The following is a 25,688-nucleotide window of genomic DNA, read 5'->3' on the forward strand; positions in this document are numbered from 1 at the left end:
TAAAGACGGGAGCTCCAGCTGGCGGACACGCAGCTGACAGCGCAACGATTATCTTAACACAGCAGCTGGAATAATTATAATACGTTCATTTTTATTTTTTGCTATATTCTGACTGGATATTAATAATTTCCTTTTATATATCTAATATGGCAGACAGCCAGGTGAAAAGCAGCGGAGAACTGAGCACCAAGGTAAGGACAATGGAAGGAGACAGGGCACGATGCTTTTTCTAACTCTTGCTTCCATTTATAACTGTAACCTGTTACTAATTTTTCTATTTTAAGCACAGTGCGTATGAAAAAGAAGACTACCAGTTTTCTAGATGATATTCATTATGACCTGCTTGTATGCACGAAATTCTAATATAAATCTACACATTTGTAATCCATTGACATATGTACTGAAGGATCGGAGCTAATGGATGAGGAATAAAGACGGGCTTATTAAGGTACTAGTTTTGGCACAGGGAACATTTCTAAGCTTCCTCGGTGGGCAGCTTAATACCGCCTCCCAGTTTCATTTAGAGTCAGACATGCAGAGATTGTAGGATGCCTGTCTGTCATTTCACAAACTACATATACAGCCGCTGTACTCGTCAATGCAGGTGTGTGTTCTGTGAGGGCTGTTCCGATCTGTCGCCAAACTCTCGGATAGTTGAGGGAACTGAACCGGCTGAGGCGCGCAGAACTGTTACTTTTACTGTTGGGGAACGTTTAGAAGTCGAAGCAGTGACCGAAAGCAAATAAAGACCTTCAGGGATGGAGGTAGGATAGCAGAGTGGGTTATCTCCCGCCCAGCACCGAGTGTTTCCATTCACGACCGTGGGACTATCACAGAGCCACATCTAGTCTTGTTAAACTACTGTTCTGGTTTTGGTTTTACATAGTAAATATCGACTTCATTGTTAGTGCTTCACAAAAACAAATGGTAGTTCCGCTGCGGTGAAACGGCGCGAACACGCATGTTTCTAACTGTCCAGCGCTGTGTTGTCTGTAACTCCAGTTACGCGATCGAGCAATAATCTTATGAGTTTATGCATGTGGAGCTCCACCTCACTGCTACTGTGGCCCTCAGCGGAGCTGGGAGCGCGCACGCTCCTGTGTTTCTCACCAGTGTCGTCACGGTGGAGGCAGGCTGCTGTGCCCGTGCTGACCCTCGCGCCTCTCTTCTTCTTTAACCGAGTTTTCTTTAACGTCTCAGTTTCCTCGCGCCTCGTGTACCCGCTGGTACTGTAGTACTGAGTGATGCCGAGGGGACACTGGTGATTTCCGCTCAGTTTGTTTCTGAGCAGCTCCATTTCAAACAAAGACTAACAGCGAGCGATGCGGCGCAGGATGTTCTACAGGTACACGCTAATTCAAACAGCTGGCGCGCGAGCCGTGCCCGTGAAGCTGCGCATGTCTGTCTGCAAGCCGACTCGCGCGCTCCACGAGGGTTGGAAGCCTTCCTTTCGTCTAACCAGGTGCCATTCTAGGTTCAAACTCTTAGGGGGGCTCAGCTCCCAATCATAATGTGCTGTTCATAATATGCTCTTTGCAAATGTAATGTACTACCTAGTGTAGTGTCGAAGAATAATTCAGAGTAAGTAGAAATTTCAGTCCAATCCACCCGTTTTAATGTGGAGCCGTTAGTTATCAAACCCAAGGCAAAGGCTCAGTGTTTTAAGATCTATTTATGGCAATCAGATAAGATGAGAGACATGGAGATTATTTCAGTCTCTTAACCACACAGAGGCAGTCCAACAACTCATCAAGCACTTGAACTAGCATACAGACACTGGAAAACCACTCCATAGACCTGGAGTGGCAGTGGCGTTTTATTATGCAAACTCAGCACAGAGCATCATGTACCCCAATTTCACGAGTGGAGAATAGATTTGTAGTCCTGTTCAGCCATGTTTAGAATGAATCCTGTGAAATGCTGCATTCATATAAATATGCTCTGTTTAGAGCGTGGTACTGGAAAGCAGAGTGAGCGTCCATGAAAGGCACTTTCAGTACTTTGTGAAAAATAACTTTTGTTTTTCCAGCCAACTGCAACTTAAAGCGTCGAAGCACTGTGTTTGTAAACGATAACTGGCATCCCATTTCCACAAAGGTGAGGACAGGAGGAAAAACCCCGAGAGGTTTTGCGCTTGTGTCTACTGACAAAAATATTCACTTTGAGTATTTGTTTTCTATTTGTTTTAGGCATAGATAAATAATGATGATGCAGTAATTAGTCTTTTGTCTAATCTTTTGGTTTGTGGTGATGAGAGGCCGGTGCCTTTCTCTGTGGTGTTTCCTTATTATTTTGAGGAAAGCTGAAATGTGGAGATCATGGTTGTTGTTTTCAAGGCAAACTGCCATGGCTGCCATACCCTCTACAAAATACCTTGTGTAGATGACTTAATGAAATTGTACTTCAGATACTTCATTATCTGACAGTTTGTATCACTATTGGACTTTTGTATAAAGTCACCCAGCGGTACAGCTAAAACAATTAATATTAATACATTTTTGATTTGCTTTTCCTCATTGCTTTTTTTTTTTTCCTAGTATTTTTTTTGTTGTTTGTTTTTTGTTTCTACACAAAAACAAAGAACTATATTGAGAACATGCATCTTAGGTCATACAAATGGCTATTAAACCATACTAAACCAGTTAAAACCACGTGAAATGGTCATTTTATTTTGTTTTAATTCATCATGGCATGACTTTGCAGAGAAATTGCAAAAGGCAGTCTTCCTTCAGTGGAAGGATGAAATGATGTGGTTTAAAAATGCCATGTGGCGGCTTTCCTCCTCCACTTTCATGGCATATGTTTTTTTTCTGGACTATGATGAGCAAACCTGGATGCAGCTGGAGAAGCTTCAGCTTAAGTGGTTATTGTTGGCATTACTGTGATTACTGCGAGGAGGTGCACTGATTTGGTGAGTAAATAATTTACTTTTTCTGCCTTCTTGCAGTGACAGGTTTATAAACTTGCTAGCCAGTGTTAGCCTAGCCTTGTAGCACCGATGCTCTGTGCATGCTGCCGCCTCTCTGCTTCTGTTGGTTAAAAAAACATAAACCCTGCATCTTTAATTTTTTCGTTTACAGTTGTCTCAGTGAAACTAACTGTTGTTGATTCGAAATGGGAAAAGTGAGCTTATAAATCATTAGATAAGAGACGAGACGTTTTCGCAGCTCTTAGCGGTGTTGTCATGTTTTCAATTCACACAAACTGTTAGGTGGCAAAAGCACAATAATTTACAAGCATGTATTCGAACTCCTGCATTTGTTTTAATGCTTTATGGCTACATATGCGGCCTCTGTGAATGTCAAATCTAGCCATTCTTTATCAACATAAACAAACTGCTTTTGCATTTAACTAGCAACATTTTTGCTTAGTTACATTTTTAAAAAAGTAGTCTTAATACCATTGCTTTTTACTAAAAACTGTATTCGTATACAAGTTTTGTTGTGAAAGTCAAATTTAAGACATCCATAAATCAGATTAGAAACATTTTGGGGTAGCCTATGTTAGATAGAAACACAGCCACAAGTTTTATCTGGTCATCTTGCTTATTAGAAACTGTAACAAGAAACTTTAACAAGTAACAACTTTAACAACATAAAGTTCTGTTGTAAACAACAGAACTTTATGTTGTAAGTTATCTATGGTTGCACAGCCATTAGGAATCTAATCTGCTTCTGAATAATTTGCTGGTTTTTATTCTTTCTTTCTTTCTTTCTTTCTTTCTTTCTTTCTTTCTTTCTTTCTTTCTTTCTTTCTTTCTTTTTACTTTGTCAGAGATTTCTCAGAGAGTTTGCAGAATTGTCGTTAGACTGAAAGAGTTTAATGATTCCCCACATTACACTGAACTCTTGCAAGTCTAGAAAAGGAGCTGTTGGACAGACATCAGTTGAGTGGTAAGTATTTTTTGTTTTCCAGTAGATTAGTAATATTCAGTGTCATCTATATTAATCATGCTAAATGTTTAATCATACTTTAGACCAACCTGTTTTACTCTAATTTATTCTTTGGCTTTGGGAAATTGTTTCTTTACCAAGCTTTTCGTGCTTTCTGTTATTAGACCTCAGATATGACTGCATTATGCTGTTGTCCTCAGAGGCATTAAAGCAGGACTTTGTGTACATTTCATAAGACATGCTGTGTAAGTAAATACAAACAACAGTTTGGGCTGCGTTTCTTGAAAGATTATATCTCACAAACTTAGTTTAGAGGTACCACAATGTCTGTACAGTATATAGTGAGGTCTGAGCGTTTTGTGTGAAGAGATGAGCTGAGCTATCAACTCAACTGAGTTGGATCATTTGGTGGGGGAGGATGCTGGACAGACTTGTCACACCCAAGCATATAGGCTACACAGGGGATGCCTGCCAGAAGCCCCAGTTCAGGAGATCTTAATATCCCAGTTCAACAGTTTCCAAGGGAGGGTGGGGACATTGAGTCAAAATGGACAATAGCTGATGCTGCTGCAGCAAGGAGCTGCGGCCAGTAGGTGGTTGGTGCCTGTCGTGGTCGTAATCTCAGAAGGGAGGCATCAAGCTGAAGGAGGAGTCCTACCAGCCTTGGTTAGCCAGGTGGTGGCCTCTGCCATGCAATGGAGCAGTTCACAGCTGAGTGTGAAGTGGCGGGAATGAGAATCAGCACCTCCAGATCTGTGGCCATGGTCCTCAGCTGGAAAAGGGTGGAGCGTCCACTCTGGCTAAAGGACGAGTTGCTGCCCCAAGTGGAAGAGTTTAGGTATCTTGGGGTCTTGTTCACAAATGAGCAGAGAGAAGAACGAAAGATTGGCAGATGGATTGGGGCCACAGCTGCAATCATCCTCAGATACTCCTCCACATCGAAAGGAGCCAGTCGAGGTGGTTTGGGCGTGTCCCACCGGGAGGAGGCCCCAGAGCAGACCCAGGACATGCGGTCTGGGGGTTCTCTGCTTAGGCCCCTGCCCCCGCGACCCAGCCGTGGATAAGTGGAAGAAAATGGATGGATGGCATAATTGGTTATATCAAATTGACAGCATGTTTTGAAAACAGTGTAATAATGCAACTTGATTGTCTAAAATGCAGAAAAAATGTTTTAAGACCAAATATAACTTGGTGTTCTAAAGAATGGGCAGCGCGGTGATTAGTTCGATTCCGCCACCTGGCCAGGACCTTTCTGTGTGGAGTTTGCATGTTCGTGTTGGCGTGGGTTCTCTTCAGGTACCCCGGACTATTCCACGACCAAAGACATGTGGTTAGGTCAATTGGTTATTCGAAAGTGCAAGTGGGTGTGAATCAGAGTGTAAATGGTTGCCTGTCTCATGTGTTAGCCCTGTGACAGACTGGCGACATGTCCAGGGTGTACCCTGCCTCTTCCCTTATGGTAGCTGGGATTATCTCCAGCCCCCCGCCGCCAACCTGAAAAGGATAAGCGGAAGAGAATGAATGGGTTCTAAAGAATATGATTATTTCCTTGCAGAACACAAGGAGAGATGAGTCCCCCATCACAGATGGTGTGGTCAGTGGAGATGGTCGCCTGCATCTTCAAGGTCATTGGATCTCCAACCCACATCCACTGCCACTGTACATGTTGGGACAATGTTAAAGACTTTCTTCAGGCACTTACATTTGAATCACCTAAATCTATGACAGTCATTTTGAAAGTAATGCCAGGACCTTCACATCCTTAAAGTATTACAAGCTTGTGTGTTTAAATGCAAAACAAATGTGGTGTTAGAGCTACAGACTACACTGAACATTTGATAGATAGATAGAAATTGAAACTAGGACTTTGTTTCATCATACGGTTATTAAAGCTTTAAATTGTGTAACAAATAAATATGAAATTTACATTTGGTAATATTTAAAATAAAATTCAATAACACAGGCTACTATAGCGGCAGTATACTTGTTTGTTGTTCAGCAGAACAGTGTCCAGTATGTTGGCTGATATACTTTTTTGCATTTGAAAATAAAAGTTGGGCTGATTTTAACTACATTACGAGAAGTGTTTTTAATTATTTTTACAGTGTTTATATCTGAGTGTTGCTGAACTAGAAATCTCTTAAACTCAAGGAATATAAAAAGCAATGTGATTTTAGTTGCATTCAGTTTGTATGTAGACAAATTAAAAATAGTTACCACAAGTTTTTTTTTTTAATATAATTGATCTTGAAATGTTTGTCATTGACCAAACATTTACTATTGCTCAGAAAATCCAACATATTCTGTGTACTCACAATGAAGAAGCTGTCCTAAGTTGGTGATCTTAAGTATTTCTTTTTTTGAGGCAACGAGCTTGCATATTTTTTTAAAACTCTGTAAGAACTAATTATGACCAATGTACTCATAATGAATAAGTTGCCCTAACTTGGTTATTTTAAATAAGCTTTTCGTAGGGCTTTTTTTGTTTGTGTTTTTTTACGTAACAAGTTTGCATATTTGATTACATTTTAATTGATTACATCTGGTCAGGGAAGAGTTGGCCAGATTTGTAAAAAATGAAGTGGCTGCAGTGGACAGGTGCAAGGATATCGATGGTTACACCATGTGCAATACAGAGGATGTAGGTTGTGTCACAAGATGCTCGATCAATTTGTTTCACTAACTCAACTACACAAGACATTTTGTAGAGGGTATAGGAGCTGTGGAAGCTAGCCTGCAAACAACTGTAATCTGCACATTTTGTTTAAAAGAAACAAAAGAAAACAAAAATACTCCTCCGTACTGTAACGCTCGCCCACATTTGTAACAAAAAATAGACCTGCAATAGAAACGTATTTAGAAGCATGCATGTGAGTAAAAAGTACGACAACATAAAGCCCACGCAGAGCCCACTGTTTCAACAGAAAGCCTGATAACACAACAGAAGCAGTGATGATAATGTCACATGTTAACGTTGGCTTGACGTCTGTCTACACTGTGCACTACAAAGGGCAAAGAGGAGACAACACATTGAGCTCAGCTGGAGTGAAAACTTTTTTCTAGCTGTAATGACCATTAAAACCTTCACTGGGTAAAGCTGGCAGGAGCCCGTCATCAAAGAACCTGATCAACAAACTCCAATGTAAAGAAAAGCAAACTCTGCAGCTGCTCCATCCACGGCTCTTTGTTTTACACAGCAACAAATCTACAGTTAAGCTGCAGACGTACGGCTACATTAAAATATGCAGATGAACTGTTCACTTAGTCTGATACCACGTTTAGATTAGGCTGCAACTGCAACACCTGAGTCTAAAAGGGGCCATGAGGTGTAATAGACAGTATTTATTTGAAGCTTTTGTAACATTATAACATATGGTGCTAATGAAATTGTTTTAATATTTAAAAATATGAAATGAAAAGCTTTTTTTCCCCACAGACCAGTAAAAATGTTGTGGATCATGAGCCACTGGCCTGGGGCTGTTACGTTGCACCAAATAATTACTGACATTAATTATTAACATGTGCAGCATCATAACGTTTGTGTTCAGCAGGACAAAATCTTCAGAATGTGCATATGCTCACTTTTCTTCACCGCTGCTACCACACGCTCCTTTAAAGGCTTAAAGACACAAACTCACTCAATCATTTTGCACATGTAAACATGCAGACACACACCTGCACAAAATCACATACTCATGAACACATACCTAATCTATGTCATCCAGCAGATACAACACTGTCAGAACCTTTTCCCACTGTTAACGTAAGAAAGCCTAACAGACAGTTTTATTTTATGTATTCGGTTATGTTGCATGTATACCTTATATCATTTGACATTACAGTACTTTAGATCATTTATCTATTTTTGCATTTAAGAAAATCTTTTCTTAAAAAAAACTACATTAGTTTTTTGACAGATGTTGTATTTAGTTAAACTTTAAAACAATGCAATTTATATTTACCTTTTTCTCCTTTTTGCTCAATTTTCTCTTTCTAAACTAAATAATCTTTCCTAAAAAATCTTCTGAAACCATAAAGTGAGTTATGCTGAGATCACACTTGGTCATTAGGTCATCTCGTTTAATCATGTGCTCTTCCTGCATTCATAAAAGTGGGCCAGCATGTCTGAGAATATGTTTTGTTTCAGGAGCTGAAGGAGAAGAAACAGACTGAAGAGACAGAGAATGGAGAAGACTCTGCTGCCAATGGCAAAAATGTAAGAACAGCTCCTGTTAACGCCTCTCGCACCTTTTAGGACGTGGATAGTCCTTGTGTGTTACTGGTGACCAACATAAATCTGTCTCACCGTGTCAGGAAAAGGAAAATGGTGAGGAAGACAATGAGGTAGAAGAGGATGAGGAGGATGTGGGCGACGAAGAGGAGGAGGATAGAGAAGGTAGGTTTTTTTTATGCCATGCTGAGCAAAGAGGTGATGAAACGGAACAACAACAAAACATGTCAATCAATATAATGCAGAGGTGAGAGGAAAAAGCAGACGTGGCGTTGTTTTTAGTGTTGGGGTCATTTTAGGACTTTGGATTTTTGTAACACCTCCCAACATTTTTGAACAAATATCTGTACTTTCTATTCCTGACATTTTCAAAAACAAATCGTTACTTTTGGTTTGACGCCTTTGATATTTCATGTCACTGTCAGCATCCGAACATGAAATAACTGCAAGTGTCCGTAAATTGCAGTTGCGTTACTTCAGCATCTAGCTAACACTACAAATGAGGAGTTTTTTCTATTTCTATTCTAGTCTTCTAGAAATTGTTTCTATGAGCTCAACAAACATCAGCAAACACACAGATGCTAGTGTGCAGCTTGTCCCACAGTGTGTTGCTAGCTAAAGGTTCAGCTGCTGTATTACACAGGGAGAGAAAAGAAAGAGAGCTAACTTCACTCCGAGATGGAGAAAGATATGAAAGAAGAAAGGTTAGATTTAAAGGTAAGGACTGCTCAGCGGTGTTTGATAAACTGGAAATTTTCAGTCCTCATGTTTGTAAATCAGATATTGGGTCTGTAATTTACTGGTCAACCACGTCCCTACCACGTCCCTACCACCACCCACGGTCACAAGCTGTAGTGACCAAAAGAATGAGATCACAGATACAAATGGGGGAAATGAATCCTCACCCTATCTCTGGATTCAACCTTTTCTGTGTCACACAAAGACACGATGGTTGGAACCAAAGATCTCAAATTTGGACTCATCAGACCAAAGCAGAGATTTCCACTGGTGTAATGGCCATTCCTTCTTGTTTTTGGCCCAAACAGATCTCTTCTGCTTGTTGCTTTTCCTGAGTGGTGGTTTCGTAGCAGCTATTTGGCCATAAAGGCCTGATTCCTGCAGTCTCTCTATCTGGGCTCTAATCTGAGGTGCTTGCAATTTCTGAGGCTGGTGACTCAGAAATATATACCCTCAGCAGCAGAGGTGACTCTTGGTCTTCCTTTCCTGGTTCTCATGTAAGCCAGTTTAGTCATAGTGCTTGATAGTTTTACGGCTGCACTTGGGGACAGATTCAAAGTTTTAGCAGTTTTCTAGATTGACTGACCTTTAGTTCTTAAAGCAAGGATGGACTGTTGTTTCTCTTTACTTAGCAGATTGGTTCATGCCATAATATGAAGTAGTCAAATAGGGCTCTCAGCTGTGTAGCAAGCTAACTTCTGCACAACACAACTGATGGTGCCAACCCCATTAAGAAGGCAAGAAATTCCACAAATGAATCCTGACAAGACACAGCTGTGAGGTGAAAACCATTTCAGGTGACTACATCATGAAGCTTATTGAGAGAAGGCTGAGGGTTTGCTACACATCTAAATTATGAATCATACACACGATGGATAACTACACATAAGACCAATTATTCATGTAAGTAGAAATTTGTCTGCATTATTTATTGATAGAGTTTGACAAGACATCTGTTTAGAAGTCACAGCAGTCACAGTGTGATCCAGGTGGGGTGAAAAATACTGAGCTGAAGCCTCGATTTGTTCTACTGTTTCATTCTAACAAGCTTTATCTTTTTGTATTCAGGTGACGAGGAGGACGATGAAGAAGATGACCTTGATGGACCGAGAGGGAAGAGAGCAGCTGATGACAATGATGATGACGAGGTAAGGATGTGTCCAGCTTACAGGAGCAGCTTTTTATGCTAAAAACAGCAAGAACAGTTAGGGTTACAGCAGATCCGTCACACTGAAGGGCTTCAGCCTGCAGCTGCAAAGAGATGTGTCTGTAAACCTTTAACTATTTCGTGAAAGGTGTTATTTATCCCGAACCCAGATTTGATATTCAAAATATCATATATCTGAAAATCACTTTAGCTCAGTTTTCTGTATAGTTTCAAATTATAAAGACCCTACAGATTTACAGTGCATAATCCAACAGTTATCTAAGATTCCTTTAAATAATAATAATAATGATAATAAAAACATAAAACAATGTCCTGTTTAACACGTATCTGGATGGATGTTATCTTTACCTGAAACATTTTTAGTGAGGGATAGAAAAGTTCAGAGCATGTCTTTGAAATATGTTTTGTTGACCTGCTGGCAAACATTCATTTTTACTTGTGAAAAGGGGGATAACAAAACATCAATAGCGGTGTTGTATTTTTGTGCAGCATCACCTCTAACCTCGATCTTCTCGGTTTTCAGGATGAGGTTGAAAGCAAGAAGCAGAAGACAGATCAGTAGTGTCTGCAGCGCCCACTCTGCACGGAGGACGACACTGTTGAAAGACAGCCAGCAAAACTTCTACACCTCAGTCCTCCTTTCGTAACAAAAATGTGTTTAAAAAGAAAATTTGTTTGTATTTTTATTTACATTTTATATTTTTGTAAATATTGTAAGGAGTTTGGCCATTTTGCAAAAGTGGGTATACAGTGGTGCTCTGAAGACTTTTAGATCCACGTTCAACATCAAACATCCATACTCTGTCTCGACCAACAACCAGCCTGTCATTCCAACAGCACACACACACACACGTACTACAACTACCTTTTTTCTGTTTTTCTAAGACGTATAGGATGCTAGAACTTGTGTGTTGACCTGTAGTTGCATGGGAGTGTTAAAATAACTCGGCTCTTCTCCCAGTGCTGGGGATATATTAGTGGTAGTTACTATGAGATTCCAAAGTCGTAGTTTCTCTTGTCCATGTGTCTCTATCTGTGTGTCTGTCATGGCCAGATTATCATTTTTTTTAAATGTCTGTGCGATTTGGTTGAATAATAAATTCATTTGATTTTGTTTTTAGATTTGGACTGATTCTGCTTTAATTAAAAAAGAAGTTTGGACAACCAGGAAGTCGCAAAACACTCCTTCAGGTTGTGCTCATGACATGAAAGCTCGTATATTACGTGTTATTATTTTGGTAGTTTATTAATAAGCCAGGTTGCTGAGCATTTAAAAAAATATCAGAGTAGCTAGCCTCAAAAGTCAGGGATCACGCCTCCAGGACATCCATCCTTCACTGCTGACCAACACATGACCCCAATAGTCCTGCAGAAGAAGGGTGGCTGAGCCTCAAATTAGAGCTGCTGCTCCTCCACACTGAAACAAACCAGTTGAGGTGTTCAGGATATCTGACAAGGATGCTTCCCTGGTTGAAGCGCCAGGATAGACCCAGAGCACTTGGCTGGTCTGAGAACATCTTGGTGTTCCCCCAAATCTTGGAGGAGGTGGCTGGGGAGATGGAATCTATCCCACTATGGATGGCGCAGCTCTCATTCCTAGAAATCTGAACAAATGTATCAAATTCCTCAAAAAATGACTATCCAGAGCTGGGACCAGGAAGTAGAGTTGCAGTCTTACACGCCTCTCTGCAGATTCTCGTTTTCTGTCATCCTCCACAAACCGCATCCCCATAGAGACTCTCTGCTCTCAGACCATCAATCAATAATTTACTAGAAGCTCTGTTTTAGCACTATGATCATTTTAAACACATGAGGCTGGACATTAAGACCTTTTACCCCCAATCAGATGTGATGTCAGGGGGACTTGATCTCTCTCTGTCCCACCTTTCTTGACGGTGTTGTCAAGAGAGGGGTGCCACTGGCCATCGCCATTATGGCCAGTGGGACCCCTCAGCCTCCTAGTAGACAAACCTATCTTATCAAAATTCTGGCCACCTTCTTATCATATTCACAAGATTTTCAGAACACTTGGCTTCTAACCTTGACCTTGGTCTCTATGGAATCAATCGAATGTCTTTCTCAAGTTATTGTGTTCATAAACTTGGATGTCAACATTACACGCCGGCCTGGCAGGGTGACAACAATACCTATCAGTCTTTTACAGCTGAAAGGTAAAAATGACTATACTGGACATATCAGCTATGTTTTTATAAATGAATTTACACTGAAAGGTGTTTTCTGTTACGTAACTGTGATTAATGAGGGGAAAAGAACTGATCTGACAACATGACCGAAAAGTGGACCTAAAACCTTTCAAATGGACTGTATGTGTATAGACGTTCTATAAACTCTATGCAGAGCTTCAGATAAACAGCACTTTTTAGTTTTTATACTTTTAGTGGGCTATTAGCTGTACTTAATATGTTCTGAAATTCACACCAGTCACAATTAGCAAAACAACTTTATTTGGAGAAGTGCTACTTTTCAGCAGCACCTGCAGAATAGCGAACAATATAAATCCTATTCTGACTCACATCCATAGAAAAAAGAAAAACAGATCAATGGTTTTATTTTATAACCCTTAACATCTTCGAAAAGCAGTCTGCACCATTTTTCATAGATGTGTGAAAAAATTTAAAAAGATTGCATTTAAACGTCTTGATCACGGTGGTGGTGCTCTCCTTCAAACATGGTCACAAATCATGTTGGTATGCGGCTGCGCAGATACTCCATCAGTGCATCTGTTCCTTTGGCCACAATTGCTGCTCTGGGTGTGCGGAAAGGATTTCCCTCCAGACTCAGACACCTGAGGAACAACACCAAATTCAACTCATTTTGTGAGGAATTTAATGTACATCTTACAGGAATTTTACACAGTTTCCAAACTCGGCTGCGATTTTAAGTAGATGCACTTATGGTATAGACGTGGGAATCAGCAGATGGCCCATGATATGATATCATCATGATACTTCACTCATGGTACGATATTACTGCCATTTAACATTTTGCGACATGCTGACAGTAGCATATATTGTCACTTATAACTTCAAATTATGTCCTCAAAGATAAACGTTGTCAGCATCTGTTTTATCCAGCAGGATAAAGTGATCTCACTTAAAAAAATAAAATAAATAATGAGTAAGGTCCTTACCTGAGGCTGGTACACAGGCCCAGTTCAGGAGGGATGTTGAGCAGGTCATTGTTTGCCAGATCTAGTGTTGACAGATGAGTCAATTTCATCAGGCGACTAGGATCCACCTCACACACCTGGTTATTAGCAAGCAATATAGTCTCCAGAGAAAGGGTCTCATACAGGACGTCAGGGAAGGATTTGAACCTGTGAGCGACAGAAATACACAGAGTACACAAACACAGCTCAGACAGGCCAACTTACTGAACCACTGTACATGTGCTCCATTACCTACAGTTTATGAGCCACAAAGCGGGGAGGCCGGACTCCGTGACAACAACGTGAAGCGATTTGTAGCTAAGACCATGATGATAACATATTTTTCTTATTAGTTTCATGTGAGGATCATTGTCTATTCTGTGATTGATTAACTTCATTTTCAATGCACTGCATCATATTCTGAGGTCCAAACTGTACAACATACTGTAGGCAGGAATCAACATGTCAGCTGACGTCCCTTGTGGAATCAGATCGAGTAAGACAACAGTGGATGCTTCATGCTAAGCTGCTAAGGGCAGAGGTTTAGATCACATCCCACTGAGTTCCATCTTTCCATCCTGCACACTCTTCTTTATTTAGTGCTTAGATGTGATGCTCAGAAAGGTCAGTCAAGGGAAGGTCTTGCAATGGATCACAAGCTGTATATGGAACATCACAACACACAACTGCAGCTAACAGCACTGAAGTGCTTTATGGAGTAATGTGCAAGCCATGTCAGGATCGCCTCAGAGCTGATCAGACATCAAGGAGGAATCTAAGTAAGGCCCTGGGACTGCTGTGGCTGCTCCCTCGAGCAGCTGCGTATGTGTGTGTGGGGTGTGATGAAAAAATGCTGGATGGTAGGGCTTCAATGTGGAGTTAAGTTACCTGTTGTAAACGAGGATAATGGAACGTAGTTTAGTTAAGTTCTGCATTTCAGACGGTAAATCACTCAGCTGATTATTCCTAAAACAAACGAAAGAAACAAATACAGCATAAAATATTAACACCTGACCCTTCCCTTTTCAGAGGTTTCATACATCTTACTGACTAGTACTAAAAACAACACCCATTATTATGTAATGTCAGATTATAGCTTAATTTAAACAGGACAGGACGGGAGACTCCAGAGCTAAAATGTTGGCAGTGGTTTGCAATGATGTGGTGTCTGATTTGGAAAGGGAAAAATAAAACAAAAGCAAAAGAACACACAAACACACACACACATGAATGATGCGGTGGATTTTTGTCCTTTCTGTACTTTGGACTCAAAATTTGCACATTATATAATAAATGGGAGCTTCCTGAAATAAATTCTGTCCATATCTGAGTGTCGGCTGTGTCTGCGTACCGGAGATCAATGTGTGTAAGCTGGAGTAACTTGCAGATGTCGGGTGAACAGCTGATCAGTCTATTGAAACCCAGATTGACTTCTGACAGCGAAGATTGGAATTCCACCAGCCTGCAGACAGAAGTGTGATTAGCCTGCAATCATCTGCATTAAAATGGCTTTTTGTTGGGGCTTTACCGTCTGTCACACAGTGATGCTCTGTGTGTGTGTGTGAGACAGAAAGAGAGCGAGGGAGTGTGCGTGTACCTGGGAGGAACTGAAGTCAGCTGGTTTTTGCTGAAGTTAACTGTGGCAATGCTCTGATCAGCTGCACCATCAAACTGCTCCTCTGGGATACTCCCTGCTTGCTTGTCACTGGTCACAAACACATTCACATTGGAGTATTAAGCGTAAATATACTGTAATAACCAATAATTATTAGGCATGGGAATTGATAAGAATTTAGCAATTCCATTGTCTCGATCCCTTATCCACTTGATTAACTATCCATTCTCGTATCGATTGTTATTGGCTCTACTTTGTGAGCTACCACCATAACTAAACTGCATATCACAGACTTTACATTCTGCAAATTAATTGCATGATGTGGTCAAATGTTTGTGCATGTTGGGGGTATTTCTCCTCTTTGTTGGGATCAGTGTTGGGTTAATTAATTAACAGTAATTATTACACATATTACACAGAACATTAAAAGTAACGTTACTTAATTACTCCCACGAGCCAGTCATTTGTTACACTACTCGTTACATTACTTTTGTGTTTCTCCATAAAATGACCTGTAATCACCATTTAACACTATAAGCCTGAGGCTAAAGTCCCACACACCAACACAAACCCCTATCCAGATGAAGACACACATACTCTCTTAGTATTTAGGTATGAAGACAAATCCAACAGCACAAAGCAAAGACAAAAACCAGCACAAAGAGCCTGGTGAGTATAGTTTTCTGATTCAGTACATGGCCTAGTACATGCACATTCCTGTGGAAATGCAGAAACCAGTCTATATAACTAACCTGTATGCCAACAGCTTGAGAGTTTTAATGTCATGCACATTGACCCTGGCCTGGCTGGGTAACGTCATAGCTGTATCTCCTCCATCTGTTTTGTCAGGCTCCTCTACAAAAAACAAACATAAACACTTTAAAAGATCATGTAAGGACAGCAGAATCTGTAGATTTCAGCACCCAGGACAAGAAGAACTAAAGCATTGATAGCAATACCATCACACTACTAAGCATTATTAAGGTATTAGTAAGGTGTTAGCACCTTCATTTATATAGCATAACTACTAGTTAGTATCCCATTTACATATACAGGTAGGGCAAAAAACAACTTTACCTTTAACTCTTCCTCTCAAATACTTCAGAAGCTCACTGGTTCCTTTCTGTAAGAAAAGACAACATTTCTCCAGATTCTCTGAATATTTTCTTGATATTATGTACTGCAGATAATGAATTACTCAAAGATAATAATATTTAATGTGATTTAAAAGTCTTTTAGTTTTTAAATTTAAAGAACATTCCAACTTTTCTGGAATTCACGTTGTATTATAACCTCTCTATATAATCCTGTAAATTCAGATTTCAGTGTTTTTACATATTCATTTGCCATGTTTCCTTTCTCTCTTCCTTTCCTCTGTTTTACCATGCATACTCTGTATTTGAGTCCTCATGTGTCACCTACAGAGAGGATGTCTCTCCTGATTCCTCGCAGAGGGTTTCCCTCCAACAGCAGCATGTTCAGATTGGGCAGCAGGCTGAGTGACGCTGGAAGGCTGACAGGACACAAAATATTATTCGTATGAAAATCTACCTGCTAGGATTTACTCTGAAAAGGTGGACACTTTTCAGATATAACATCAAGAAATACCTGAAATAAAGAAAACGAGAATAAAATACAAATTAGGCATAAATTCAGACTAATGGCACTAGAAACTTGATGCAGCTGCTCTCAGTGTAGAGCAGTGATTATATTTCCTTCCAACTGAATTCAGTCACATCCTGGCTACTTGCAGGTATAAAATGTTTACTGAGCAGTGTGTCATCATACTGAAGGCTTACCTGGTAATGTCATTGTTGGTGAGGTCAAGGCGCGTTAGCGTACTCAGTAAAGTGATCTCTTCAGGGACTGTTTTGATCTTGTTGTTTCTGAGTTCCAGAAGAGAGATGGCTGTCAGGCAGGATAGCTGCTCCGTCTGCAACTGCTCAATTTGGTTGTTCCCCACATATAACTCCTACACACACACACACACACACACACACACACACACACACACAGTTACATCTTTCTGCACTGCCAGAGTAATGGATGCACAGAAGCATGTCTCAGACACAATACAGAGCGCAGAGCGATTTGGTCATTGCTCTAATACCGTCAGCTTCGCTCACACCACAGAGGAGTTTTAATTCTTGGAACATCATTTTGCTGTTAATACCTTGAGCGCAGGTGCGGGGAACTTTGGGAGGAAGCGGAGCTTGTTATGTCTAAGGTAAAGCTGCTCCAGAGCGAGCATCTCCGATAGGCTTTCAGGAATCTCAGTCAGCTGATTGTCACTGCAGTCCAGCAGCTTAACATCTGCCAAATTAAACCAGAGTTCAAAAAGGCCAGAAAAAGTAACACAACTTTCAGCTGCTGACATGCCCATCTTATTACAGGGCCTTAGTGTATGTCAAAGAAATAACTTGTTGTCCCTCCACCCACATCTTGGGGAATTATTGGCCAGCTTGTAGTAAACATAAAAATACAGAGAGAGCTGCCCAAAATAAAGCTCAAGCTGCAATACTCAGACCTATTCATTCACGAGTTTGTCTTATATTAATATTTTCTGTTGTGTGGAACATTACGGCAGACATAAAATGACACTATTGTGTTATCCAGAAATAAATACAAAGATTTAAACACAGAATCTTGCTATAAGGTGTCCGTGCTGATTACTGCACCATTGTTCTACCTGAGGGGTAAAAGAACCAAACAAACAAATACAATTCCAGTGAATTTACAAGAAGGAAACAAGAGGAGGAGCCATGATGCTGTTGCAGCTTTGCTGGATATTCATTCAAAATCCAAAACTACAATGACCGGCACGACCGCAAAAATCGGCATTGGGGCCATCGTTTATTTTTCAGGAGGACAATGAAATTTAAAACAAAAGAAAGGCTCTGCATGAACTATTGTTGTTGTTTTTAATGCAACTGATTTGAACATCGAAGTCTGCCATAGGTGTGAATGTGAGCATCAAACATTACCCTCTGTCACACTCCCTCTATTCACTTGCTTGTACTTTCTAATATGAGCGCCGGTGGGAGCAAATATCAGCTAAATTCAGCTAAATGAAAAACACAAACTGTCCTGTTCATATACGCTTTTAATATTAACTTTAAACGAGTTGCTATAATAGTTAATGGGGATAGGTTAAATTGCCCATAGGTGTGAATGCGGGAGTGAATGTGAGCCCTAATGGTTGTGCCTGCGACAGACTGGCGACCTGTCCAGGGTGTACCCTGCCTCTCGCCCTAAGACAGCTGGGGTAGGCTCCAGCACCCCCACCTGACCCTGAAAAGGATAAGCAGAAGCGAATGAATGGATGGAGTTGCTATAATGTTAGTGTAGCTATAATTGGTAGCTTAGCTTTAGCCTGTTGCTCTGTCTCATCTGTTGTCATTTGCTTTATAGCAGCTGATCCTCATCTTTTAGATAAGCACCAATTCTACAACAGTAAACAAAATCAATTCTGTTATATCTGAATATGCACAGAGTTATGTTATTATTTAATAAAACAACATTAGCTAACAATAGCTATGGTCCTTCACTAAACAAAACACCTGCCCAGTTCTGTACCGTTTCTCCTCAAACCACAAATACATTTGTCACCGGTGGCTGTTTTTTCTCCTGATCCTCGTCTGTTTCTGGTCATCTTGATGTCTATCAGACTATTAATTATAAGGCTGTGGTCATATGCATACATAGATGTCTATACTTTAGTGCATATTTTATGTCAAATCTATATTATTTTATTCTTTTTATAAACATCTATTCGGTGTGGTCGCCAACCTGCGAGCTGCTTTTGAAGAAAATAAATGGATGGAATAATTTGTTACGCCGGAACAAACGCTTTCTCATTCACAACTTATTTGTAAGCACTTCTGCAACTCTTACTTGTGAGCCGGGCTAGGCTGTCTGGGAGCCCGCTAAGCTGGTTGTGACACAGGTTCACTTTCTGTAAACTGACGAGACACCCGAAACTGGAGGGCAGGCTCTTCAGCTGGTTGCTGGACGCGTCCTTTAATCGTTCAACAGGATGGACAGAAATTGACCATCATTCCATTTCAGTCTTTCATTCCACTTTGTTTTAATTGGGAAATAAATGGATTATCAATGCATTTCCAATACAGCAGAGAGACACTAGAGTGCATGCATTATGCATTAGTTACCAGCTCTGTGAGGTTCGCGAGCTGTCCCAGATCCTCTGGCAGGTTCTCCAGCAGATTCTGCTGCAGTGTGAGGCTACGGAGGTTCTTTAGAGTACACATCTCAACTGGCAGAGAGTCTAACTGATTATGACTGGCCACACAAAACAAAAACACAACAGATCACTAGTTATTGCCAACTTCAGAATGCTGATATGCTCACTTTTCTTCACTGCAGCCACCGCATGCTTTTTAAAGGATTACAGACACAAGCCCTCTCTTTCACTTGCACACTTAAATGCATGTAAATACTACATTTGTCTTTTGACAGATGTTTAATGCACTTAAATTATTAAAGTATTGCAATTTCTAAAATAGAAATCAATGAAGACCTCATTTATGAAAGACCTGCAGTGTCTTCTCTTTTGAATATTTATTATTGCTCATTAATAAGGCACAAGTATTTCTTACGCAATGAACTGGTGGAATAATCAGTAGGACACACTATTACTAAAATAACTGATAGCTCCAGCAAATCCTGTATTTATAGTCTTCATTTACTGCTTTGCTCGTCTCTCTTTTAGCGCCTACAGTGCTACAGTTTCATTGTACTGTTGTACGTATGATAATGAAGAGTTAAACTAAACATTAAAGAGCTCAAACAAAGAAAACCATGTTTTGTTCTCCAATGACTAATATATTGTTTTGAAGTTTGGAGTTGATCCAACAGAAACTAAAGCTTTTTCTTAACTTGTGTGACCCTGACCTTTGACCTTGAAGGATTACATCATAAAATGGTGTATTTTAGCTTTACCCATAAGATTGAAGCAGACGTGGCTGAAATCTTTGGCTTCCATAAGTTGTACAAACTTGAGAGTTTGAGATCTATTGTGACATTGTGGGGCATCATCTTGAAAAAATAAAGTGTACAGCTCTTTCCTGCACTTTCACACGACATATGACTTGATATGGTTTCTTTAAATGTCTTTTAGTTCGCCTTAGCCAACCTAGGTATTCATGTTACCCAAGGCCTAGTCTGCTACTGTGAAGTTTGAAAACAATACATAACTAATTGTGGGTAATGAAAGTTTTTACTGATTTTCATATTTGGTGCAACCTAACCTGATTTTCACCAAAACTAAATGAGCTTGAGCCGTTATCTACCATCACAGAGAATTTGAAGCTGAGATCTTGGAAAGTGGACTGTGGACAAACTAACAGAACCGATTACAAACTCCCTCTGTGGCTCCAGTGGACAGAAGACTGGCCAGCAGACTGGGTATACTGCATAGTCTGTACACGGCCTCCAGCGACAAACGCACTCTACAGGTAGATTGCTTTTGCGCTAACCCACTGAACCATAGTCCAGACTGTGGTTGAGTACCAGAGTTCAGGCTGGGCTGTAAAATAAAAGGTGGTCATATCACATACTGACTTTCAAACACATTAGAATTGTACAAACTCTGGTTTTGCCTTACATACTGTATTTCCATGTGTATCTGCACATTTCAATAAACCGCTACATCTATTTTCCTGGCTAAATGTAAACAAACTGGGGTGGCTGTTGCACAGTATTGTAACCGTTTCTCTTTTCCATTAGGATTATGGACTTATGGTGTGTGTGTGTGTGTGTGTGTGTGTACCTGAGTCGCAGCTGTTGAAGATTCTGCAGTTCTCCCAAAGCACTGGGTAAACTACTCAACTGGTTGTCATGTAGCTGCCAAAACAAAAGTTGACATTTTTTCATTAGCTAGATTTCAAGTCATAATTTTCACAGGTGAAAACAGAAACTGCATTTCCTCTAATCAGCACTCGAGGCTTGTTTTAAATTCTGAGACAATTCCCCATACAGTCCCGTTTACAGCCTGGTACAATAAAACAGTTTTGATCTTTGCCGGTAGCTTTCAGACACTGTATCACAAGTAGTTAGAAAGAAAGTATAGAGACAGTGCTTGTGAGAATTGGTGTGATTGGGTGAATGTGGCATGTTGTATAGAGCGCTTTGAGCACTCCGGAAGAGTAGAAAAGTGCTACATAAGAATCAGTCCATTTACCATTTAAAAACAGAAATATATGTTGGAAACATTTTTAGATTAAAAATGATTCCATGTCAAATTCTAATCAGCTTTTGTTCACCATAGTTTTACTGCCTTGTTAGGTTAGTTGAATGTATTGTCTCTGACTAACACAGCATTAGCAATTAGCTTATTATTGAGGGGAAGAAAAAAAAAAAGAGAAACCCCCCCCCAAAAAGTAATATATGTATATATACACATATATACACACACACACACAAATAATAGACATACACTCAGCTAACTTGTTGATTGAGGCTTCTACTACTTACATCCAGTGTAGTCAGTCCAGGCAGCAGTCTGATGTCATCTGACAATAATGTAATCTGATTGGATGAGAGCAGTAGTTTTGTGAGGTCTGTCTGCTCCCACCAGCGATCTGCTGCTCCAAAGGACACATTCTGCTGGGCCTCCTCTGGTGTGTCGATGTTTAGACGATAGATGTTCTGGGGAACTGAGCCACGTGTTAGTAGGGTTTCTACGCAGTATTGGTGACATTAAATATGCACAACATGGTACTAGTCACAAAGTAACAAAGCCAATAAATTCCTGGACCCCAGGTTTCATCTTAACCTTTGCAAAAGCAACAAGAACAATAAACTTTGTCCGGCTGGGCCTACCTTTTAGAAGGTCGCCACAGTGGATCTGCCTCCATCTCACTCAGCATCCTCTGCCATACCAACCCTCTACATATCTTCCTTTACTACATCTATAAAGCTCTTCCTTCTGCCTGGCAGCTCCATCTTCATCATCATTCATCAAATATATACACAGACTATTCCTTCTCTGCACATATCCAAACCATTTCAGCCTTATCTGTCTGACTTTGTTAGCTAACTTTTTTTTTTTTTAATTGCTGTTGCTTTCCTAACAGGTCAAAGTGTTGTGACCATTCTCCTCTGATCTCTGGCATCAACAAAGCATTTTCCCCCAGATAACTGCTGCTCACCAGATATTTCTCTTTGTCAGACTATGCTCTGTAATCCCCAGTGATGGTTGTGCAGGAAAATCCCAGCAGATCAGCAGTGTCTGAAATACTCACCAACCAGACTGGCACCAACAAGCCTCCCACTTTCAAAGTCATTTAGATCCCCTTTCTTATACTCTATTTATACTCACGTTGTCTTAACCCTGTCTACATGAATAAATGGGTTGCTGCCATGTGGCCGGTTGATTACATGTTTACATTAACAAGCAGTGTACATTAAGCAGAGAGACTTACACTGGCGTAAAATATACTTTTTGGAAACAGGCAGGATCATGTGTCAGTGTTCAAACATGAGCAATATGGGAATATCAAGGTTCAGTTTGTTCAGTCAAAATATATACTGAAAGAAGTCCAGCGAGGAAGAAAACTTGTAGTCATATTATTATTAGTATTATTATTATATTATTATATATTAGGTTACTTTTTTTTTTTATTAAATCAATGGCAGATCTGGTCTTTTAGTGGTGCTGTATGTGTGAGCTAACATAAAATTACCTTCTTTCAGTCCTCGGCCGGACAGGTTGAGCTGCCCGCTCTTCCGGGCCGCCTTCAGCAGGCCGTAGGGAACAGTCGGCTCTGCCGTTTGCACCTTAAAGCCCGCCAGAGAATCCTTACACCCCCCTTTGAATCGAGACATGGTGAAATAAACCCGCGTTGAACTCAGCTGATGTTTAACCTCAGCACCTCACCCACCCACAGCCTTCCGCCAAAACTAAAAGCGTTTCCGTTTACGATCCTTCAGAATAAAAGTCTTTTATTCACACTGTGTCTTCTAATCAATCGATTTATGTGGCACAAGAAAGAAAATATCCTTTAAACACGAACAAGTGACCTTTAAAACTTAAAAATCTACGAATCAAACTCTGGCTTGATGTGGTCTTGGAAGTATTTCGCACACTCAGGTTACACACACTGTCATATCAAAGAGTTCAACAGGGGCGCTAAATGTTCAGCAGTTCAGCTCCAGCTGCAGTTATATCGCATCAAAGCCTCAGTGACAGACATACAGGGATCGTGAGCTTACGTACTCGTGGACACAGATGTCTGATGGATACTAGCCAGCTAGATTTCAATAGAAAGGCTTAAAAATGATTATGATTATTATATTGATTATGACATAGCATTTAAGGTTACCACAGTAAAAAGGTCCTGAGTAGTGATTAGTAGTGATTAGTGTTTGGCCACTTAAAATATCTTTATAGGACTATTGTTATACTTGTTGCCATTTCTGCTGCTTTCTTGGCCAGGTCTCGCTTCAAAAAGACATTTTTAATGTCAACAAGACTTTTTAACTGGACAAATAAGCAATATATACAAGTCACTTTGCCAAAAACCTTGTGGCAGAAATGTTGTTTGTGACTTGATGTCATTTGAAATATGTTTCACATATTAAAGACAACAAATTATTTTCAGCAGTTTAAATACTGGAAATCACTTTTTGGCAGACCATCGCTTTTTGGCACAAACAATCTGAAAACCATAAGAGCACCAGTGATACCCCACTTCAGAAACATCTGTGCTTTGGGAGCTCGACACAGTGAGGAAACGTCAGCATCAAAAACCCCATCTCTGGTCTCGGGTTCAAATCCACCATCTAGCTTTCCATCATGATCTGATTTTTCTGTGTGGAGTTTGCATGTTCTCACCGTGGGTCTTTCCAGCGTGGGTTTTCTCTGGAGCTTCCTCCCGAGGTAATTACAGTTAGGTTAGATTAATGACTCTAAATTGCTGGCAGCTGTGCTACAGTTTGTACTTTGCCTCTCATCACATAGCAGCTGGGATAAGCTCTGAGACTCTAAGATAGATGTACACACGGTGTATACATCCATCCACAAAGGAAATATCCTGATAACAATTCACTAATGTTTTTGAATGATCGAATCAGACATTAGATTGAAAACAGAGAGCCTGGGTTTATTCATGAGTTCAAATCTAATTTCTTCGAGTTCATGTTAAATCTGCCATCAGGACACAGACATACTGAAGATTTTCTCAGCAACTTTAATGTTGAGCAAAGCAATTCTCAGTAGGCAACTTCCATAAAAATGGCACACCTTTTTTTCTTGTCCTCTGCTTTCCTTTGCTTACCTAACTCCTACTTGTTTCATTCTCTTAAATAGCCTACCCAGATTATTATATTAGTGGAGAAAGAAGCGCCTTTGTTTGTTTGTTTTTTGCCCAGAATGCCACTTGGATAATCTAGGCTCAGCAATCAAGTTAAACTGCTGCTGTTAAAGCTATAAAATATTTCAGTATATTCAGATTCTTTGTAATGGCCCTGTGATTTTTACTCACAATTGCTCGCCTAATTAACTATTGCCCCTTATGAGGCCTATGGCTGTAGATGAACCACGTGAAAATGCTGAAATGTAATAGCACAATAACTTTCTGTGATATTATCTGTGTGGACTGTGAACTTTGACCCCAGTTAGTGTTAGGTGCATGTGTTTTCTCAGAAAGTCAGGTGAGCTGGAGTCCCATTTCTAGTGAGCCGTTGGATCGACTTGGTCTGAATTCACAATGAAAATATTTTTGTCATGCGTGCTGTTGTGTGCCACCATCTGCTTAGCTGACAGAGGTAAAACATGTCCTGCCTTCTGTTTGAATTCATATATAATTCTGTATTTATTACTACTTCTTACTGTGTCTGATTTTCTTTTATCTGCTATACTGTTTACAGCTCAGACGTTAGGTCATTGTTTAGTTACTTGATTTATTTTAACCTGGTGTCCTTAAACGCTAAAATGCTTGTTCTTGTGAAACACGAATCTGTCTAACTATGGCACTTTGTGGTACCATAAAATGAGTTTTCTTTGTTACTCAACTTTCTGTTTCCATATTTTGTTCATTAATGATTGAAGAGGTCACATATGGGACCCTTGTTGCAGTGCGGTGTGAACCTGTAGGAACAATTATTCCTACAAACTGCTTCCACCAGGTTACATATAATTACCAGGTCTATCAAAATGAATAGAATGTAAACTCTGTCCTTCGGACTCGCTTCCTTTTTGATAAGGAGCGGTTCTGAGCCTAACGTCAAATTTAAAAAAAATTATTAAAAACATACAAATTAATTTAAATCGGTTTATTTACAGTTATGCATCAATATCACACATGTCATTATAATTCTCTGTACACACTGAGGACTCATCTTCCTTTTACAGACAGAAGCACCCATACTTTAAACTATGATGTTAAACAATCAGTTTAAGCTTATGGTAGACCTAAGTTTAGAGTAAGCATTTAGGGTAAGGTTTACAGGAAATCTGTGCAAAGTGCAATATCATCTGGTGATTAGAACCCCCCCAATAATAATGCAAGTCTGTGTGTGTGCAGGTGTTCAAAATGGCATGAGAGCAGCAGAAGGATCCAAGCCAGTGTCCCTTCAGCCCTGGCTACTCGGCCTGACAGCTGTTGTCGGTTTCCTTCTCCTTGTCTTCATTATTCTGGTTATTCAAAGACTACTTAAGAAAAGGTTTGTTTTAGGGAAAAAAGAGGAAAAAAGTTAGACCCCTGCTTCAATCTGAAATCTCATGTAGCAAAAATGAACGCATGCATAGCTTACTTTATAAACAACAACAATAATAATAATAATAATAATAATAATAATAATGGATTGCATTTATATAGCGCTTTTCGAGGCCCTCAAAGCGCTTTACAATTCCA

The 25,688-nt window shown here is 40.0% G+C and overlaps 2 protein-coding genes across 2 annotated transcripts; one reads left to right on the plus strand and one right to left on the minus strand.

Annotated features, from left to right (window-relative positions):
* Window positions 1-17,154, plus strand: LOC146499112 (uncharacterized). The gene is made up of 5 exons (XM_085137036.1): window positions 1-191; window positions 8,041-8,109; window positions 8,208-8,289; window positions 9,931-10,010; window positions 10,554-17,154. The coding sequence occupies exons 1-5, from the start codon at window positions 147-149 to the stop codon at window positions 10,590-10,592; spliced, it is 315 nt and encodes a 104-aa protein (XP_084993162.1). The 5' UTR covers window positions 1-146; the 3' UTR covers window positions 10,593-17,154.
* lrrc40 (leucine rich repeat containing 40) lies at window positions 12,615-22,738 on the minus strand. Its single transcript, XM_085137027.1, has 15 exons — window positions 22,518-22,738; window positions 21,307-21,488; window positions 20,603-20,676; window positions 18,984-19,113; window positions 18,709-18,832; window positions 16,988-17,127; window positions 16,614-16,786; window positions 16,237-16,327; window positions 15,892-15,937; window positions 15,567-15,669; window positions 14,797-14,904; window positions 14,551-14,661; window positions 14,088-14,165; window positions 13,182-13,367; window positions 12,615-12,836 (listed from the first exon to the last, which is right to left on the minus strand). The coding sequence occupies exons 1-15, from the start codon at window positions 22,657-22,659 to the stop codon at window positions 12,731-12,733; spliced, it is 1,794 nt and encodes a 597-aa protein (XP_084993153.1). The 5' UTR covers window positions 22,660-22,738; the 3' UTR covers window positions 12,615-12,730.
* Between the last annotated feature and the right edge of the window lie 2,950 nt (window positions 22,739-25,688).

The sequence above is a fragment of the Neolamprologus multifasciatus genome, chromosome 17 (genome assembly GCF_963576455.1).
Source record: "Neolamprologus multifasciatus chromosome 17, fNeoMul1.2, whole genome shotgun sequence".
In the NCBI taxonomy this organism is placed as follows: domain Eukaryota; kingdom Metazoa; phylum Chordata; class Actinopteri; order Cichliformes; family Cichlidae; genus Neolamprologus; species Neolamprologus multifasciatus.